Source organism: Cervus canadensis, chromosome 6, assembly GCF_019320065.1.
Source record: "Cervus canadensis isolate Bull #8, Minnesota chromosome 6, ASM1932006v1, whole genome shotgun sequence".
NCBI classification, from domain to species: Eukaryota; Metazoa; Chordata; class Mammalia; order Artiodactyla; family Cervidae; genus Cervus; species Cervus canadensis.
Window position 1 is genome coordinate 24,084,589 of NC_057391.1, and position 21,295 is coordinate 24,105,883.

General features: G+C 36.4%; 1 protein-coding gene and 1 non-coding gene across 6 annotated transcripts; both read left to right on the plus strand.

Moving 5' to 3' along the window:
- The first annotated feature begins 7,027 nt into the window (after window positions 1–7,027).
- Window positions 7,028–20,849, plus strand: CCNB1IP1 (cyclin B1 interacting protein 1). Of its 5 annotated transcripts, none has more exons than XM_043471361.1 (5): window positions 7,028–7,102; window positions 8,302–8,412; window positions 15,135–15,467; window positions 17,559–17,892; window positions 19,866–20,849. In XM_043471361.1, exons 2-5 carry the CDS (start codon window positions 8,410–8,412, stop codon window positions 20,066–20,068), a joined length of 873 nt encoding a protein of 290 aa, XP_043327296.1. In that variant the 5' UTR covers window positions 7,028–7,102; window positions 8,302–8,409; the 3' UTR covers window positions 20,069–20,849. The 5 variants fall into 5 exon arrangements, 4 of the variants coding, with proteins under 4 accessions (XP_043327296.1, XP_043327297.1, XP_043327298.1 ...); XM_043471362.1 differs by having other exon boundaries at window positions 7,029–7,102; window positions 8,280–8,412; XM_043471363.1 differs by lacking the exons at window positions 7,028–7,102; window positions 8,302–8,412 and adding an exon at window positions 11,385–13,512.
- Window positions 9,228–9,375, plus strand: LOC122444469. The gene has a single exon (XR_006270298.1). It is a non-coding gene; the product is annotated as a small nucleolar RNA SNORA79 (small nucleolar RNA).
- Window positions 20,850–21,295: the final 446 nt, after the last annotated feature.

Genomic DNA, 21,295 nt, shown 5'->3' on the forward strand with positions numbered 1-21,295 from the left:
TTGGAGTAGGTCCATCTAAACTAGAATGTGTGTAAATACCTTGAATTAGTCCGTGCTAAGTATATTAACTCAAAAGGAAGCTTGGTTTAAAAAGTTTAATCTAAGAACGGTGCAAGTAGCATCTTTGGTCCTTAAGGAGACAGGTATCTGAAGCGGGTGGGGGTAGGGGGGCAGGTTGCATCTTTCCAGCACTTTTAAGGTAAAGGAGGGAGGGAATCATCATTAGCCAATCAGGCTCTGAGGTCACTTCTCAAAGTCACTTCCTGTCTCTCCACTTCCTCTCTTTTCATTTTGGTGGTGGGCTGGTGAGTATGCATTTAATTTTGATTCCTAATTGTTTTGAATTTCTCTTCAGTTTGAGGCATTATATCCTTGTGGCAGCCTTAATTTCCACCTAGGCTTGGAGTGTATGTGAGCTACTAAGCGATTAATTTCGGCTGTGTGGAAATTGGAGGAAGGCAGTGAAATGATCTGCCTGGCTTGTTTCCACGTGGGCCTCTGCAGGACCGGGTCTGCCTTCCTTTTCTGAGACAGGGTGACCTAGGAACAATAGACTCTGCTTCCTGTACATAGTGTTTCTGCAAAATGCTTGGATTCATTTTGCTTGGGGGAAAAGGTACTGTTATTTTCTCAATGCTGTTTTGACTTCTTTTAGTGAGAGGGTAGATCTTGGAAGAGGAGTTTAGACCAGTCAGCTTTAATTCTCCTGTGTCTGCAGGGCTCAGGTTTTTACTGGGTTTGTGGGAGATGGATTGGATGTTGTTTTTGCACTGGTCTTTGCTCGGAGCAGTTCATCTTTCTTGTTGGGAGGACACTGCAAACTCTGAAGTCAGATGATTTTAACAAGCTTCAGGAGGAGCTCCTAATCTTAATGTCAGCACTGTGGTGATGGTGCTCTCAAAAGCTTAGCATGTACTGAAAAAGATGAGGGCCTTAGCTTAGTGCAAGCCTAAATGAAATTCCAACACTACAGTCTACTCCTCTAGTGATCTTAGGTGAGTCAGTGAACCATTTTGAGGCTTAGCTTTTGAAGATCAAAGTATACGAAGTCCAAGCACTAGTGGATGTATAATAAATGTTACATACCTTCTAGAAATAAGCAATAAATATATTTTGGGTATTATTTTTCTCCTAAAAAGTTTTGCCCAGTGACCTTGAGTGATATACATTAATATATGAGTTATCCTTACAGGTAGAGGGTGTTGAGCAAGTAAGCTCATATTTAGCATTGTTAGGAAAAATGGAAATGTATTGGGGACTGTAAACATGCAAAATAAAAGAGGAAGACTTTGTGAATGCCTCCAAAGCTATTTATTTTAAAAAGTCTTAAAAGTCCCAGATCATGTCTTGTGAAACAACTAATTTTTCAGTTAGAGGTTTTGTTGAGTGGGAGAAAAATTAGTTTTCAATGGAGATATGCTTTATCTTATTTTATATCTATTTTACATAATTTAATCCTCACAGCAGTTCTAAGAGGTAGGTGGTGTTTGTCCTCATTTTAAGGAAAGGAAATCTGAGGCTTAGAGAAGTTGCGTAACTTGCCCCAGGTCACAACAAATAGATCTAGGAGTCAAATCCAACTTCATTATCTTAACCATTAAGCTAAGTTGCCTGTCACTTATTTAAACCTTGCTTGTATACCTGTAAAATGGAAAAGATAATATAGTACTTGCAAAATGAGTTACTATAAGGACAGTGCTTTATAAATTCTAAGGCAGAGTATTATGAAATAGATAAAATATGAAGTTATTCCTTACTGCTGTTTTGACCCAAAGCCCTCAGGTACTATATTTTTTTATTTCATTTTTGTTTTGCTCCACCAGCAATGGGACTAGGATTGGGTGAAATAGTGTTCTCTTGGGATGAACTGCATGATTAGTCAGTGTTTCTGATCTTCCTACTTTTATTTCATATATGCTCTGAGTGGATTCCTCCTGGAGTTCAGTCACTCAGTTGTTTCCGACTCTTTGTGACCCCCTGGATTGCAGCTTGCCAGGTTTCCCTGTCCATCACCAACTCCCAGAGCTTGCTCAAACTCTTGTCCATCAAATTGGAGATGCCATCCAACCATCTCATCCTCTGCCGTCCCCTTCTCCTGCCTTCAATCTTGCCCAGCATCAGGGTCTTTTCTAATGAGTCAGTTCTTCACATCAGGTGGCCAAAGTATTGGAGCTTCAGCTTTAGCATCAGACCTTCCAATGAATATTCAGGACTGATTTCCTTTAGGATGGACTGGTTGGATCTCCATGAAGTCCAAGGGACGCTCAAGAGTCTTCTCCAACACCGCAGTTCAAAAGCATCAATTCTTCAGCACTCAGATTTCTTTATAGTCCAACTCCCACATCCATACGTGACACTAGAAAAACCAAAGCTTTGACTAGATGGACCTCTGTCAGAAAAGTAATGTCTCTGCTTTTTAATATGCTCGTTAGGTTGGTCATAGTTTTTCTTCCAAGGAGTAAACGTCTTTTAATTTCATGTTGCAGTAACCATCTGCAGTGATTCTGGAGTCCCTAAAAATAAAGTCTGTCACTGTTTCCATTGTTTCCCCATCTATTTGCCATGAAGTGATGGGACTGGATGCCATGATCTTAGTTTTCTGAATGTTGAGTTTTAAGCCAACTTTTTCACTCTCCTCTTTCACTTTCATCAAGAAGCTCTTTAGTTCTTCTTCACTTTCTGCCATAAGGTGTCATCTGTGTATCTGAGGCTATAGATATTTCTCCTGGCAATCTTAATTCTAGCTTGTGCTTCATCCAGCCCGGCATTTCACATGATGTACTCTGCATATAAGTCAAATAAGCAGGGTGACAATGCACAGCCTTGACGTACTTCTTTCCCGATTTGGAACCAGTCTGTTGTTCCATGTCCACTTCTAACTGTGCTTCCATGTCCACTTCTAACTGTTGCTTCTTGACCTGCATACAGATTTGTCAGGAGGCAGATAAGGTGGTCTGGTATTCCAGTCTCTTTAATAATTTTCCACAGTTTGTTGTGATCCACACAGTCAAAGGCTTTGGCATAGTCAATAAAGCAAAAGTAGGTGTTTTTCTGGAACTCTTCTTGCTTTTTTGATGATCCAACGGATGTTGGCAATTTGATCCCTGGTTCCTCTGCCTTTTCTAAATCCAGCTTGAACTTCTGGAAGCTCACAGTTCACATACTGTTGAAGCCTGGCTTGGGGAACTTTGAGCATTACTTTGCTAGTGTGTGAGATGCGTGCAATTGTACAATAGTTTGAGCATTCTTTGGTATTGCCTTTCTTAGGGATTGGAATGAAAACTGACCTTTTCCAGTCCTGTGGCCACTGCTGAGTTTTCCAAATTTGCTGGCATATAGAGTGCAGCACTTTAACAGCATCACCTTTTAGGTTTTGAAATAGCTCAAAGGCAAAGGAGAAAAGGAAAGATATAAGCATCTGAATGCAGAGTTCCAAAGAATAGCAAGGAGAGATAAGAAAGCCTTCCTCAGTGATGAATGCAAAGAAATAGAGGAAAACAAAAGAATGGGAAAGACTAGAGGTTTCTTCAAGAAAATTAGAGATTCCTCCTGCACTGAGAGGTTAAAACAATTGGAATTTTTAGCTAAAATAACTGACAGTAAGTGGGAAATAAAACTTGAGAGCCTGTTCTGATAGTACAGTCTTAGAGAGCTGTCACTAAAAGATGACTCTGCCAAGCAATTAGTTTAGCATTTACTTCATATACAAAGTTCTGTATTGTTTTCCTTTTGCTTCAGGTTGAAGATGGAGTCCACTGAGGAAGGAAAGCCTGGGTCTTCAGCACCACATGTGCCAGCCCAGAAGCAGCAGTGTGAAAACCTCTATAACATCTGCAGACCCCTAAAAATTAAGGAGACTTTGATTTGGACATTCTCAGTAGGAATGGTTAAAGGCTAATGGGAACATAGAGGCAAGTACTTGAACTTTGACTAAGATATGACGCTTTAAAGTATCCTGTTTTACATGTATAAGTGTCTTTTCTATCTAAAAATGACAGGCGGTTCCTTAAATTACCATTGTATCCTGTAGTGTGGGATACACAGTAGGCATTGAGTAAACTGGAATGGAACTGAGCAAAACTGAGTGATAGTATAATCTTAAAATGGAAGCATCAGCTCATTCAGTATCAATCTGTGTTTTGTATCAAGCCTCGTGAATCATCTGTTCACATGTAAAATGTACCTTTTGTCCTTTGAAGAACTTATTTCCACAGGAAGCAAAATGAGTGGGTCATTGATTGTCTATGGGATATTTACAAAATGTTTGCTTTAGCTCCCTAAGTAACTCAGTAAATGTACACTGGTCTTCTGTGGTGGAATGACACTTGATGAAGCATAACTAAAATCCTGCAGGGAGCATCACACATTGGGAAAGGCATCATGTGCTATCAGGCAGGCTTTGTGCTATGTGCCACGGAGACAAAGACCAGGCCCTTTGCAATCTGGGTTTTGTTTTTGTGAGATGAGACAAATAGGCAAGGTATATAGGCAATCTATAATTATTTTTCCCATAAGGAGTACTTGGACGTGGGCTTTTGAGATGGACAATGTTAAAACTCTTACAATAAGAAATGGTGAAATTTTGCAGTGTCTTGCTTCCTTTATGTTCCCTTAGTTAATCTCACATGTTGCTGATATCCAAAACATTTGGAATAATTAAAGCAGTATTCAAGTATACGACAAGAACAAGTAAAATAACACTTTGATTATATCTCTGAGTTATTAAAAAATCTGTGATTTATATCAAGCCTTATGAATCATCTGTTCACATATAAAATGTACCTTTTGTACTATGAAGACACAGGAAATAAAATGAGTGGGTCTGTTTCTTTCTGACCTACTAAGTCAGTATGCCATTCTTTTTTTTTACCCCCCAGTATGCCATTCTTAATACGTTTTAAAGCAAATTGTCGTTTGCAGTTCTGCTTCTTAGTTCAGGTAGTAAGGGGCATAGTGAAGTGAAAATATGGAATTTTGACAGAATTGGGCTCATATCCCAGGTCTTAACAGCTAAGTGGACTAGGGAAATTTATGTAACTTCTCTGAGCCACAAAATTTCCTGATAAATATGGGAAAAAACTTCTGTTGTAAAGTTTGAAATGATTTCAGTAGTTCTTGACAGATTATAGGTAGGACTTTAAGAATGATAACTGCTACTTCCTTTTTTGTCAGCTTACTTTTAGTCATACCCACTGTTTATGCTCTTCAATAGAACTTGAATGTTCTATATTTGTACTGTCCAGTTTGATAGCTATCAGCCATATGAGGTTACTGAGCAATTAAAATGTAACTGAGGAATTTAATTTTTAGTTTAGTTTAATCTAAATTTAGGCTGTAATAGGTGTTAGCTATTGGACAGTGCAGTTATTCTTTTAGAGATATAATTCATGTGTTACATTATATTTGTTTCAGGTGTACAACATAATGATTCAGTATTTGGATATATTGATAATAGGACACGATTACTATAACACATCTAGTTAAGATCCATTACCACATCTAGTTAAAAATTTTTTCTTCTTGTGATGAGAACTTTCAAGATTACTCTCTTAGCAACTTTCAGATACATAACCAAATACTCTTCTAAGTGCAATTTTGAGACTCATTCAAGACCTACTATTTTTTCTTCATGAAGCCTTCCTTGACCAATGATTCTTCTAAATATAACTTGGCTCTCTCTCTGACTTGTTTGGTACTTACCATGGACATTAATTTACTTGTGTGTTGTCTTTCTAGCTAGGTTGTATTTGAGATTATGGAGTTTTAAATTTCCCCATTGCTGCATGAAAAGGAACATGAAAAAAACATAATTGTAATATTGTAGTTAATAATTTTATATGATCATTAAATATAATAGAAAGAAATAGAAAAATTCAGATTACACTCAACCTCTGTAAGAACAAATTGAGGCTTCTTTTTTATACTGCCATCTCTTGGCCAACTTGTGCTCCAAATGATGCTAATTCAATTTTGCTATGTCAAGGGAAGGTTTGCTTTAGTTTATTGTGATAAATACTTTAAGAGAAGTAGAGGTTAAATATAACTGACACTGGCTCAAATGAAACTGAAACAAACTTTGCAAAAAAAAAAACTATTTTAGATTGCCTTCTCATTTATCTTACACTTACCAGTTCTTGAAAGTGAAAGTTGGTCAGTTGTGTCTGACTCTTTGTGACCCCATGGACTATACAGTCCATGGACTGTTCTAGGCCAGAATATTGGAATGGGTAGCCTTTGCCTTCTCCAGGGGATCTTCCCAACCCAGGGATCAAACCCAGGTCTCCCACATTGCAGGTGGATTCTTCACCAGCTGAGCCACAAGGGAAATGCAAGAATGGGTAGCCTATCCCTTTTCCAGCAGATATTCCCAACCCAGGAATTGAACTGGGATCTCCTACATTGCAAGCAGATTCTTTATGAACTAAGCTATCAGGGAAGCCTTACCAGTTCTTAGCTCCTTCCATTTATTTATTTATTTATTTATTTTTTCTTTAAAGGATTTTGTGAACTTAATGATTGTGGTCACCCTGTGGTTACAAGTGTTTTCTGTAATCACATAACCTGTGAACTTGGAGAGACTGGCAGTAACTCGTACCATTTATGCCCCATCTCCCTGAATTTGTTCCCATGGCTGCCATACTTTGGTTGCAGCCATCACGGGGTTCTTCTATTTGCATACCTATTCTCTTTTTAGACTGTTGACTTTTATTAATGTAACCTTTCAGAGATTGGTTGGACTTACTGTACAGTTTTACCCAAACTTTTAAATTTATACAAATAGCGGAGCTTGTCCAGAAGTCTTGCCCTAGTCTGATAATGAGTTTGGGCATTTGACAACGTTCTCCAAAACAGATGGGTCCATTTATATTGCTGAATGGAGTTTCAAATAAAGAATGAGTAGTTTTCTTTGAGTTAATTTTCCTTGAGGCTTCATGGGTGTGACTTGGTGTGGAGTAGGCTGGTGTGCATTCAAGACTTGTAGTCATAACCTTTGTATATTTGTTTATTATTTAATTTTTTATTTTCCAGAGATGCCAGATGCTTGATAGATCCTGTAGTTCAACTTGATTCCTAGAGAGAAGCTGTTCATATGATCCCAGAAGTAAGTATAAAGAAAACCTTCATTTTTACCTCATTTGAATTTCTAACTACCTCGCAAGTTTGGAGATTCAGTTTTCTTAGTGGTTGAAGTTTGGTAGTTGAAGGGGCTTAGTGTTAACCTTGAGAGAGTTTCCCTGGTTTGGGGATGAGGACCTGGTGATGGTTTGTTCTTCAGCAGTCAGTCATTTGCAGTTTGCCATGATGAAATACATGTTAAGCCTATGTTTCAGCTGATTGCCCTGATTGTTTTCTTTCTTTATTTTTTATTTGACTGCACGTGTGGGATGTGGGATCTTAGTTCCCAGACCAGGGGTTGAACCCATGCTGCCTGCATTGGTAGAGTGGAGTCTTAGCCATTGGACTGCCAGGGAAGTCCTGATTGCCCTGACTGAACACGTGCTCTAAGCAGACTACAGCTAGCGCAAACACTTGGAATTGATTTCTATTTCTTGAAATTCTTACTGGGATCTAGCTTATGATGTTAGGTAATTTTTAAATCTTTGAACTATGAGTTTGCTGCTACAATACTTTGTTGAGCTTTGATCTTTTGTTGTATCTCTTTGAGGTAGAACTTGGGTCAAGAATCCTTAATCTAAAAATTCAAACACTACAGAAAGAACACTGATAACTGGTATAATTCTGTTAACCACTTAACTTGACAGTATTAAACCGGTCACTATTTTGTTAGTTTATACATAAGATTAAGAGAACCCCAGAGTTGGTTAAATCAATTTTAAAATCAAGATAGTAAAATGCAATACTATGTAATCACTAAAAATTATGATATCAGTTTATCTTCCTTGAAATGGAAGAGTATTCATGATATATTAATTTAAAAACAAATTACAGAGCAATATGTATAATCCCTTTTCTGCTTAAACACTTTTGTATGCTTATGTTTACTTGAGAAGTCATTTGAAAGGATATATTCCAATACTAGGGATTATTGTCTTTGGAATCGGGTTCTATGGATGATCTTGTTAACCAGTATTTTCTGACTTTGTTATATTTGTCTCTAATTTAAAGTTATTTAAAGCAGCCTAGATAGGACAGGCTTGTATTCTTGTACTTGCAAGTTTCAATAGAGAATGGGGCAACATATGACTGTGAAATATAGGAAATACAGATATTTAAAAGCAATGTTCAAAGTAACATCAGCACTTGAAATAATTTTTTAGCTTTTGGTTGTGTCTTTTGCAGAAATGAAATTTCAGGAAACTAGACTGGAGTCTCACTTCTCTTCCAGCCCGGAACTCTTGGGAGCTGTAATCCTGGATGTATAGTAGATAATAACAGCATTTTTGTTTTATGGTAAGGCTTACGTTGAAATTGAGAAGCTTTGACATACATATGAATCTGTGAAAACTCAGCTTAGTGACTTCATGGCTAGCTTTTAAGGTGCTACAAATTTTATTTTTTAAAAAGTCAACTGAAGATGTTGAAAGGTGGCATAGCATAGTAGCTATACATGGCTTCTGAAGTCAGACTTGGTTCAAATCCACTCTCTATCACTTAAGCAGCTATGTAACCCTGGCAAGTTTCTTAATATCTCAATGTCTTAGGGTCTTTATATCTTAGAAGGTGATAATAATAGTACCTGACTCAAAGGAATAATACTTGACTTAGAAGATTAAATTAGATAATAAATGTGTGGGGCTTAGAACATTATTAACATATGGTAAGTGCTCAATAGATGTTAGCTATTTTATCACTGGAGCCCATGTGTATATTTATCTTAGACTTTGTACTACCTAGCAATTTCTGACATATGCATAATAGTTAGGAGAAATTCCTTGTTTTTATTGCTTATGTGCATCCTTCTGGCAGTTGGGCTATACCTCATTATCTTTACCCTTAGCACACAGTCTATTTTAATTTTAGGTTTAGGCAAAGTATGGTAATAAGGCCTATAATGTATATCCCAATATCATTGTTTCAATAACATTTTCTTAATTATATTCTTTTTGACACTAATTTATTTATCATCTAATTCCTCTTTTTGTCTGTCTACTAGCTGGACCAGTTGATACTTAATGGTTCTTCTAGTTCTCGACTGACTCTTTAGAAATTTAGAAGTGATAGTGATGTTTCTTAAAACATTTATTGAAGTGATTGGAGATAATCTTTGATGGCTGTTCCTCTCACTGCTTGGAGCTTTAAGTAGTGGGATTTTAGTCCATCATATATCCAAACTGACTTGTCTTCACTCAGGGCACCATGGGGATGGGTTGGCTGTCCGTTAGTGCCTTCTGATTTTTGCGGAGTCAAACAAATGTGAAGCAGGTGGTGATTCTAGATTAAGAATTATATTTGGGATTAAAAAACTCCATTAATTCTAAAACATGAGGATCTAATATATAGAGAACCCCCTGATTGCAACAGATTTGAATAGCACTGATCTAGGACTGTGAAAGGAAGTGCTCTAGTCAGTTGATTCTAGGAGTTATTGAAACATACTCTGAAGTCATTCATGTTTAAATTTTAAATGGTTTACTCAGTTTTCTATTGAGTAGTTATTCACCTTTCAGGGAAGTATTAAAAATATCTTTTTCTCTGCAGCATGAAGGTGGATGATTCTTCAAATTAAAGATAGACACTGACTTTTCTCATCAGAAATGGTTTATAAGAATCAACTTAAGAGGCAGTAAAAGAAAGAGTAAAATATTTTCTTCTATTATTCTTCGATTCTTTGCTAGATTGTATACTCCATGAAAGCAGGATAACTTGCTTATCTGTAATGCCTGACACAGAATAGATACTCAAGAAATACTTGAAGTTAATTAAATATCTGTAGAATTTTGGTTTTTTTTGAATCTCTGGAAATGACAACCATTTTAATGGCATTTCAACAAGATTACATGAAATACTTGGGACTTAAATTTTTACTTGATAAACTACCTGGATAGCAATGAGTCTTAATAATAACTTGTTATAATATGAAACCTGTTCTCTAGATTAAGATTCTTCTGTTAAAGCAAATATAAATATCAAATTAGATTTAGAGTAGATGATGCTGACTATCTCAGACTGAAACATAACTAGGAAAATTATTATTTCTGAAGCTCTTAGAGAAATGTGGTACATAATATAGCCACTAAGTACTTATAATATCTAAACAAGATCAAAATCAAACTTCATCGTAAAATACCAGTTAAATGGTATATGATAATGAGTGCACAAATTGTGCTGTCAGAGTTTATCCAGGCTTTTTATGTTAAGAAGAATGGATAAAAGATCTGTAAATGGAAAGCAAAACTTCAAGCCTATGTAAAAGCAAAGACTATGGCACTGTGATATTGGATTAGCCATAAGGCAAAAGAAAGACTGATACATTTGTATACACTAAAATTCAAACTTAAGTTTGCATGCAATGTAACTGACAAAGGCTCCATTTAAATCAAGAAAATGATCAAAGGATATGAATGGGCAATTCATAGATGAGGATCCCTGAGTAGTCATTCACATGAAAAGATGCTTAATCTAACGACTGATAAAATAACTTTACATTAAAACAACACTGAGATTCCATTTCACTGCCATCAGATGGGCAAATTCAAAACAGAACAAATGAACTCTGACACTTAAACATGTTGCCGAGGCTGGAGTTGCTGGTAGCAGTGAAATTAATTTATTACCTTGGAGAAGGTTTGGCAACATCATTTTTTTTAAGATGATTATACCCAATTGTTGGGTATTCTTAAGGAGTTCTTGACATGTATACTCAAGGAAATGGGCACAGAAAGTTTATTGCAGTAAAATATTTTTAGTTGTAAAAACCTGGAACCAATGTCCATTAGAAGAATGAATAAATAAACTGCGGTTTGTGGAATTTGACTGTTAAAATGAATTAATATAAGGTATGTGTATTAACTTTACATCTCAAAAAAAAAGACTTAAAAATGGCCAACTGATATGTATTGTGTGAGATTTAGTAGTTTGAGAACATGAAAACAAAGTCTGATGTATATACATATTAAAAACCTGTATGAGATTGATAAACCCCCAAATCTGGCTTGTTTACCTCTGGAGAGGTAAGAGGAAAATGGATTGAGTATCTGTAACTTGTTACCTCATTAAAAAACATCAAACTTGAGAAAAGTTTGGGTTTATTAGATTGAGTGATGGTCAGTCTCCACACATTTTTTATATGCTTAATATGTAATAATAAAAACCTATTTTTTAGCATTTTATTTATTTGTTTATTTATTTATTCATTTAACACCAAAAACATTTTGTATTGGGGTATAGCCGATTAACAATGTTGTGGTAGTTTCAGGTGGACAGCGAAGGATCTCAGCCATACATACACATGTATCCATTCTCCCCCAAACTCCCTCCCATACAGACTGGCATATAACATTGAACAGAGTTCCATGTGCTATACAATAGGTCTTTGTTGGTTATCCATTTAAAATGTAGCACTGTGTACATGACCTTCTTAAAGTCCATAACTATCCCTTCCTCTCAGGAACCATAAGTTCGAAAAACAAATATTTTAAAATGCTCCTTTTGGTGCTTAGGTCTCTGTATCCCAGCCTTGATTGATTTCAGTGGTTTCATCCTCAGGAGCACCTTAGAAATGAGCCACGGAAGGGTTTTTCTATGCCATGAGAGAACAGGACACATGCCACCAAGAAACAGGTTAAGTCAATTCCTGGTATTCCAGACTAGTGGGATATTATATTAAGACTTTGTCGCTCCCCTCACTTTTTCCTATCTGGCAAAACATGTCCGTCCCCCACCCCGCCGCCAAATGTGTGTGTGTGTGTGTGTGTGTGTGTATGTAGGTATATCTGTATATATATATATACATATATATGTGCACACACAATTCATATAGGCTTTTAGCCAAATGGGTTGGGAATTGGAAACTGACTTTAAAAATGGTGTGGGTTACGGGAATCAATAAAATTGAAGAAGCAGGAAGGGATCATATTGTAGCACAAAGGTAACTTGGCTAGAATCACAAAGTTAGATACTGGTCAAATGTGAATGCTTTGTGTTTTATAACTTGACATGAGAATATACCTTTTTACTGTACTTTAATATTTCTACATTTGGCATAGTTAAAACCAGAAAATGCACAAAAGGCTCAATAAGCAAAACATGTTAGGGATTACATGGTTTACACATAAACCCCTGATTTTCTTCAAACCCATTTTGTACCACTAGATTGAATTTCTATTTTGAACTCTCAGGAGACATTTTAGGAAAAGCATACAAAGGCCAAGATGACCTTGGTTACTGTGAACCAGTTACAGACAGACAAAAAACTAGAGAAAGTTGTTTCATCAGGGTAGGTTTTTGTCTGAAGGAGAAAGGTTTAGTATATAGATTCACAACCCACAAGGGGGTTTGCAGGGCTTAGTGTCCCCGTTGTGTTGCTGATTTATTGGATTGTTTCTGTTACTAATTCATACTAATGTCACATCTTCAGGAAAGGTGGCTACAAAAGTCAGCCTTAGGCTTATATTCTGAGGCCCCTGGAGCTCTCAGCTTAACTTCTAATATGAATTCTAATAGACTCATAGATTGAGCAGAAAGTCATACAAGTAAGTACAGAAGAGAAAATGTAATAGGTAAAAGTATTAGGATAAAACAGGTGCAAACATTTAAACAATTATTAATGCAAGCAGGCCCAGAAATGTACACTGGCAGATGATCTTAGAAAAGCTGTGACACCTAACCCTATCGCTTAAGAGCTGTAATGAACGTTCATATGCAGATTTTAAATCAAGTTCTTTACATAAAGGATGTGAAAAACCGCAAAGATGTCTATCTCAAGATGGATTAAAAAACGGCAGAAAATACAACAGAGGTGTTAGGTGTCAAATTATAGATATCACACAATTTGGGGGACTTTCCTGAAATACAAAGCCTTGTTGCCCAGCCGGTACTCCCTAAAATTGCCCAGGACAGACACCTGCGTGTACTCACGCCTACTGTGAGCTTCTCAACTGTCCCCACTCTGCTCTGATCTCAAATGTTAGGCTGAGGACGGCTAGGAGAGAGGGGCTTGGTGGGCTACAGTCCATGGGGGTCACAAAGAGACACGACTAGCGACTGAAAAACAGCTCGTGCCAGTCGAGGCACACAATGTGTGAAAACGGCACACAATGACAGTATTTGCGAGGCTCCCAAATGGGACACCTAGACCAGGCTCAGTCAGATTCGCTCAAAGATAACGCGCGCCTGGGGGTGCACCGCCCACAGTCTAGGTGCCAGGGCCCTCGGGTCCCAGGATCCTGAGCTGCGTGGACTCGGCGCCCACCACCCGGCAGGCTCTGGGGCGATTCCGCGCATGCGCCCTCTGACGTAGTGGCGACGCCAGCGGCGAATCCTCGCTTGTCGTCGTCGTCGTGGAGTTAAAGCAGCAGCGGTGTTTTCCCGCGCTTTTCTTGGGCGTCTCAGGTTAGATTTTTTTAAAAAAAATTTGTGTTAATCTTGTTAGTATTTTCTTTTGAGAGCGCTTTGAGTTTGACGTTTCCGTGAGTCTAATCTTCAAAACTTGGTTCTCGCTAAGTTGGACGGCTCCTTAAGTTGGACGGTTTACGAAATTGACTCTTTCCCCGACTTTGTGGAAAATTTTGAACTAGCTGCACCTCTCGCTCTGCCTGGTGCAGATCCCCTGGAGAAGGGAATGGCCACCCACTCCAGTATTCTTGCCTGGGAAATCCTATGGATAGAGGAGCTTGGCGGTTGCGAAGAGTCGAACAAGACTGAGCAACTTAACACTGGCTCTGCCTGGTTAAGGGACTCAGGTTCCAAACTGTCCCCAGCTCTTCAGCTTCCCGTCTGCGCTGTACCCTGCTGGAGGGACAAAGGCCTTGTAACTGCGGCCGCCGGGTACCTGTGGAGACTCCTTCAGCAGGGACATTTGGGGTAAAAAATGTTGGAGCGTCCTTGCCCCACCCCTGTGACCCAGGCAACTGTCTTGACAGAATTTATCCGTTCCTAAATTTGACCATCTTCCCTTGGTGTGTAACTGGTGTGTCACTATTATTTTATACAAAGTGTTAGCCGCTTAGTCGTGTCTGACTCTGCAACCCTTTGGGCAGTAGCCCACCAGGCTCCTGTGTCCGTGGAATTCCCCAGGCAAGAATACTGGAGTGGGTAGCCATTCTCTTCTCCAAGGGGATCTTCCCGACACAGGGATCAAACGCCGGTCTCCTAAATTGCAGGCAGATTCTTTACTGTCTGAGGCATAAGAGAAGAACCTATTTTATACAATAATGACTAATTTTGATATGTTCAGGATATTGCTGCCTAGTTTGGATTAGTTAAACTCCAGTGACAGTAGACACTATATTGAAAAATAATGGAATAGAAGCATAGCATTGAATAGTATTTACATTAATAGGTGAGTTGTTTAATTGGTGATAAAGTTTGCTTTTATATAGATTTTCAGGCTTCATAAAGTCAACTACTTGAATGAATTAGGTTAGTTTCTATTTAATAGTATACGTTAATAGTCTTTTTTAGTCAAGGCAACACAGGTAAAGAATCTGAGATATCAGCATATATGAAAACCTAAAAATGTAACTTAAAATATTTTGCATTAAAGAATGGCTAAAATTAGTGCCTGGACTTTTTATATCTGCCAAGTGTGAGAAGTGATACTAAAATATTCTAGCAAACTATGAATGGGTAATACATTTGGATTTTTGTTTAGGCATTGAGAAATGGCAAAAAGCACTAGTTTAATTTTTATCTCTACTTTGTAAATGTTCCTAAACCTTTTTTTTTAAAATTTTTATGAACATAATATTTTTAACTTATAAGTGATATGTGGAACTACCTGTGTCTTTAACTTTTTCCTTAAAAATTTTTTTCATGGCCTTAGCAGTGGTTTGCACAAAGAAGGAGCACAATATTGTTGGGTGACTGAAATCAATATTATATATTGATTGTAATACAAAAGCATAATAAAAGGTATATTATTTTGTCTTAGTAAAATAAAAACGTGTTTCCTTTATTTTTATTTATTTATTTAATTTTACTGCAAATTGACTTTTTCATTTATCCCTTTTTAGGGTTCTTTTCAGCATCTGAAGACTTTATTATCTATTATGTCTTTGTGTGAAGACATGCTGCTTTGTAATTATCGCAAGTGTCGTGTCAAACTCTCTGGTTATGCATGGGTCACTGCCTGCTCTCATATATTCTGTGATCAGCATGGTAGCGGTGAGTTTAGTCGTTCACCAGCTATCTGCCCTGCCTGCAATAGTACTCTTTCTGGAAAGCTAGATATTGTCCGCACAGAACTCAGTCCATCAGAGGAATATAAAGCCATGGTATTGGCGGGACTTCGACCAGAGATTGTATTGGACATCAGCTCCCGAGCGCTGGCCTTCTGGACATACCAGGTTAGTGCTTAGGCTAGTTGCCCTGGAGAGTATGCTTTGAGGTATATGTGAATACTTCTAAAGTTTTTCCTTCACTGTGTATTTGTTTTTTAAAAATGTATGGAAAAATACTCTTTTTAATTTTCTTTTTTGCAAAAGTAATGTGTTTAGTGTTGAAAAATCCAAAAGGAAGAAAATAAAAATAATCCATAATTCCATCACTCAGAGATAACCAGTTTTGATACTTATGTTTGTATATTATTAGATTTTCCTGTGTATAAATATATATTTATATATATTTTGTTTATACAAAAATAGGGTAATACCACAGATACCATTTTTGTGGCCAGGTAAATTGACAATAGATTATGCCTGTTATGAATATTTTATTAAATATTTAAAAATTAGCCATTCTATAACCATAATTTTAATGGTTATAATGTATTATAATTTATATCCAAGTTATTAAAATGCTGGGATGAGTACTGTTATCATTAAATTCATATCCTTAATTTTTTGCTAACTTTAAACACCTGAAAGTGAAACATTTCAAAGTTTTAAAAATTGTAGTATTAGAAGTTGCCCTCCAGTTAGATCATGTCAGTTTGTGTTCCCTTAAGAAATGTAGGAGGGTACTCGTTCACCATATTTTCTGCTAGCCAATTAGGTATGGTTACAGTAGAATCTCATTGCTCTGTAAATATGCATTTGTTGGATGACCTTTAGATGAATACATTTTCCTGTATTTTAAGTATATTTTTCTTGTATTAATTTTCTGTTTTATTTCAGTTGCTGTAGTTTTCCCCCACTGGTTTATAAGAATTCTCTCTATACATATACTTAACTCAGATGTTGCAAGAAATTTTTTTCACTTTTGTTAGTCTTCATTGATTTTTTTGACATACAGAGTTTTAAAATTTTTGTGTTTGATGAAATCATAATTTTAACGTTTGAATTGCATCATAAATTGTAAGTTATTTTAAAAATGCTATAATGAGCATTCTTATCTTTAAATTCATATCCTTATTTCCTTTTTTGATTTCTGCCTTTGGCTTCTTTTTAGAAAGACTTATCTGTGGAGAACTTTAATCAGGTCCTTGTGTATAGTAGTGTTATATCTTATATATGCAATTATAATAATGCTTCTAAAAGGTCTGTTTGTCATCTGTCACATAAATATTTTAATTATATTTTTCTAGGTAAAACGTTCCTCTTGTATGCTCCTATATCTTCTTATGCTTACGTTTGTTGTATTATTTATACTATATTGTAATTACTTATATATTTGCTCATCTTTTCTAGTTAGGAGACTTCTTTAGGTCATGTTTTGATTCCTGTGTATCTTTGGGTCCTCAGTGACCATCATAGTTACTGGTCTTAAGTCTCAGTAAATACTTATTGACTGAAATGAATAGACACTCTATCTTAAAGTAGATCCCAGTTTGGGGAGTAGTATTGATTGAACATGAACATGTGGTATTGTTGTAAAGTCTGTCCTTAAAGTCATTGTGACCTCAGTGTTTTGCTGGCTACTGCCCAGAGACTGTTCTTAGTCACTTGCCTGTTGGCCTTTCCAGCTTGGCCTCTTGCTTCCACAAATCCAGCAAGAGAGAGAGTATGCTAGTAAGAGAAACTCTATATTCTTACGTAATGCACTGGTGAAGCGATAGCCTATCATTTTTCCTGTATGCTAGTCACAGGTCCTGTCTAGATCAAGGGGAGGATACAAGTGTCAGAAGGCAGGGATAATTGGGGACTGTTTTATAATAAGTTTTCCACACTATGGATTACTTGAAATATAGTGTTAGATTTCTTGGAAACTTTTGGTCTACATGTCACTTGTTGAGGTTAAACAAATATTCACATTTTTTGTTTGTGTAATGGTCATGCTTTGAGAGTATTCCTCCATTTTTTTCCTATGCATTTAGTGACATAGTGTATTATTTTCTATAATAATTATTCTTTTGTACATCCTAATTTCTTCTTAATCTGGTTCTAAAATTTAAAGTAATAACATTCCAGTATGTGTGTCTTTCTTTTCTTTCTGTGTTTGTATAAAGTTAAAATAAACAACTGTGTTTATTACCTTAAATCTTTTCTCTCTTGGGACAGGTACACCAGGAGCGTCTCTATCAAGAATACAATTTCAGCAAGGCAGAGGGCCATCTGAAACAGATGGAAAAGATATATACTCAGCAAATACAGAGCAAGGATGTAGAATTGACCTCTATGAAAGGGGAGGTCACCTCCATGAAGAAAGTGCTAGAAGAATATAAGAAAAAGTTCAGTGACATTTCTGAGAAACTTATGGAGCGAAATCGCCAGTATCAAAAGCTCCAAGGGCTCTATGATAGCCTTAGGCTGCGAAATATCACTATTGCTAACCAAGATAGTACTCTTGAACCATCTATGATTGCACAGTCTGGTGTTTTTGGCTTCCCATTAGGTAAGAAAGGACATGTAATATCCAGTATCAGTTCTTTAAATTAAATTAGTGATGTTTCACCCTGTGCCCTGCATAGTTCCACACAGTTAGTGGAGACTCCAGAGGCCTAGAGTGGTAGTAGTAGTGGTAGGCTCTAGGTTCTTCATCTGTGTCTCGATCAGCACATGCTTACTTTTATCTGTTTTATTTGCTTACATTTTTAATTACATCTTCAATTTATTTGAATAGAGAGCAAATAATTCCAAAATTAAAGTTGGCAAATTTCCACTTCAAATGAAAAGCTATTGCAGTAATAATAATAATATTAGCTGCCATTTAATAATTCCTTACTAAATATTAGAAACTATTATAATTTCACATGTATTTGTGTCATATATAAAACTTTATGAGGTAGGTGTTTGTTATCATGCCTATATTACAGATGAGAAAGCTGAGGAACAGAAAGGTTAAGTTAATTGGTCAGGGTCACAGAGCTATCTTCAGAGCCCATACTCTTTTAACTATTTGCTATCCTGTGAGAAGACCATGTTTTAGTTTCTTTCACATGACAATACTGATTGCACAGTTCTTAAGTTATTAGTGGTTGTTCTTCTGTTTATTCATTCATAAATTTATCAAATATTTATCAAGCATGTTTCATGTGCCAGGCTGCTGGAAAAAATTTTGGGCAATGGGGATGTAAGGATTATCCAGATAGGATTTCTGCCTCCTGGAAATATACAGTCTAGCTTTTCTACTTGTCAGATGGCAGTGAATCTCTTCCTGAGTTCTCTGCTTTGTACCACTCTTGATATAACAGAATCTAGTAGTTTTTACTATGCTATTAATATACTTTTTTGACACACAAAAAAGTGAAAATTCTTGAGATGAACTTTTATTTGAGCTGGATTTTTATAAAACTTCTTCTTTTGAATTTTATTGTTGAGGAGAAGAGGATATCTTAGAAAAGGCATGAAGTAATGAAGAATATCAGATAGGAGAATTGAAACAAAAATAAGTTTCAACTTAGCGTTCAGTTAATTATATGATTTAGTCAATCAAAGTATTATTGTGTATGGGCATTATAGGTATTCTTATTTTTTCCTTGTGACTATCCACATTTATTTCATTTTCTTCCATTTTTACCACTTCTTACCTGTTCCTTTTTTTGCAAACACTTATCTTTTTCCTTTCACTTCTTGCCACCATTGTTGGCTTGAAGTAGATATAGTCAGCATTCTCCTTTAGTTATATAACTAAAGCCAAGGATGGGTTCAGTGAAAGTGAAAGTCGCTCAGTTGTGTCTGACTCTTGGCAACTCCATGGACTATACAGTTCATGGAATTCTCCAGGCCAGAATATTGGAGTGGGTAGCCTTTCCCTTCTCCAGGGGATCTTCCCAACCCAGGGATCTACACTGCAGGCGGATTCTTTACCAACTGAGCCTCAAGGGACGCCCCAGTGGAAGTTGTTAAATGCTTATTTTGTCAGATCTATTGTATAATTTTTCTTAAGGGTGTGCTAATTGATCTTGGGACGTGAATATGTGCCAGGTTTTCATGGTAGTCATATATTTTCCAGAGCGCCTATGGAAATTGTAAAAAAAGAAATTTGTTCTTAAAGAACCTGGGACAAAAGTTACACACACACACACACACACACACACATGAACATATATGATATTCCTTGGATGTAGATTAATAGATAATAAAATTATGATACTGTAAATTCTAGCTCTACAAAAGTATTTCACTGTGTTAAATTACTTTTGGTGATGAGGTAATGGCTATCACTGGAAACTGCACAAGGAAGAAGGTAAGATATATATACTGTGGTAAGGGGAGGAGGTCATCTTTTCTTTATCCAAGGTTTATGTTTTATGCATGTCATAAGTGTTGAATTTTGTTAAAATATTATTGACTGACTTTGTTTTTTTCATCCAAAAGATCTGTAAGGAAATAGATTCCTAAGTTCTTCCCTTATTTTTCTTCTAGGGAACAACTCCAAGTTTCCTTTGGACAGTACACCAGTTCGAAATCGGGGTGGTGGAGATGGAGATTTTCAGTTCAGACCATTTTTTGTGGGTTCTCCCACAGCACCTGAACCTGCCAACAGCTTTTTTAGTTTTGCCTCCCCAAATAATGAATTAGAGCAGCAGCCAGTCTCTAGCAGGGCCTTTAAAGTAAAAAGAATTTAGTTGACCTCACAGAATTTTCTCTGTTCACTTTCAGTTCATTTAGTAAATAATCATTGTTTCACATAGGAGTCACCAGCCTTTTGTGTTTGTGCTGAATCTTCCAAGTTGTCTTCACATTTCCAATTTATGAGATTAAGTGGCCGTGGGCTGCGGGTGGCTTCAGATTTCCTTTTCAGTTTCTTTTATTAAACTCAATTTTAGGGTAAACTGTTTTCACTGGTAGCAAAAAGCTTACAATGTTTTTGGGTGTTTGTAGATCACCATTTGTTTATGTTTGAGCTATTTCTGGCTGAGCCCTATGTTTAAGTATACTGTATAAGCACCTCTGTTTTATGTCTACATGTCAGCTTGGGTTCTGGTGTGTATAGGTTCCTTTACATTTCTTTTTGTTGTTGCATTTGACAGTATGTTTATGTGAAAATTTTGGTTTCAGGAACTAGTGAGTGAGCTTGTAGCTTGTTATTTGGAAACATATATTTATTTGTATATACTTAATGTATTTGCCGATGTATGAACTTGTTTGGAGGTGTCATATCAGTGAATGAAGGAAGGTACAATTTGATGCATGTATGTTTAGCTCCTATTTCTATTTAAGAGTAATTCACATTGATAAAGTTATGTTGAAAGCTGACTTTTTGGCATTTAAGATAAAATTACTTCTTTTTTTTTTTGCTAGCTGTTGCCCTGGATCTGCTTATTTAGGAATGCACTTCTACTGCAGGAAGCTTGCCAGTATGTTGTTGATCTCAAGATTACAGTAATTAAAATACTTTTAATGATTTATTCCTTGTTTTTCTTTATTAAATAGTGGTCATTTCTGACTACTATCACAGTAAAATATAAAACCAATAAAGAAATTTGAAGGATACTTTCAGTAACTTTACATCCTATTAGAGGCAAGACTTGAAATCATACTGGTTGAGGAGCCAGAACATCAAGGTTCTGGTTATTTTTTCCCCCATATATTAGTTGTACAAGTTTAAGTTTAAACTTTCGGGGGCTTTGTTTCTATGTCTGTGATGTAAGGTGTTGAATTAAATTATCCTTACAGCCTTTTCTAACTCTTATTAGATTTTGTGATTTATTGTTACTGGCTTGGAAAGAATTGCCATGGAATTACCTAAATGCCAAGTTCCATTGTTTTTTAGGTAATAAAAGTCATACTGAAATCATTTGAGTGTATTTTATATTTAGTCATTGTAGAAAGGCAAGTAAATACCCTTGCTT

Excerpts from the sequence above, each read along its gene's own strand:
- CCNB1IP1 (XM_043471361.1), top strand. Across the intron at positions 15,468-17,558 it reads TGGCCTTCTGGACATACCAG|GTACACCAGGAGCGTCTCTA; the intron begins GTTAGTGCTTAG and ends CTCTTGGGACAG. Across the intron at positions 17,893-19,865 it reads TGTTTTTGGCTTCCCATTAG|GGAACAACTCCAAGTTTCCT; the intron begins GTAAGAAAGGAC and ends TTTTTCTTCTAG.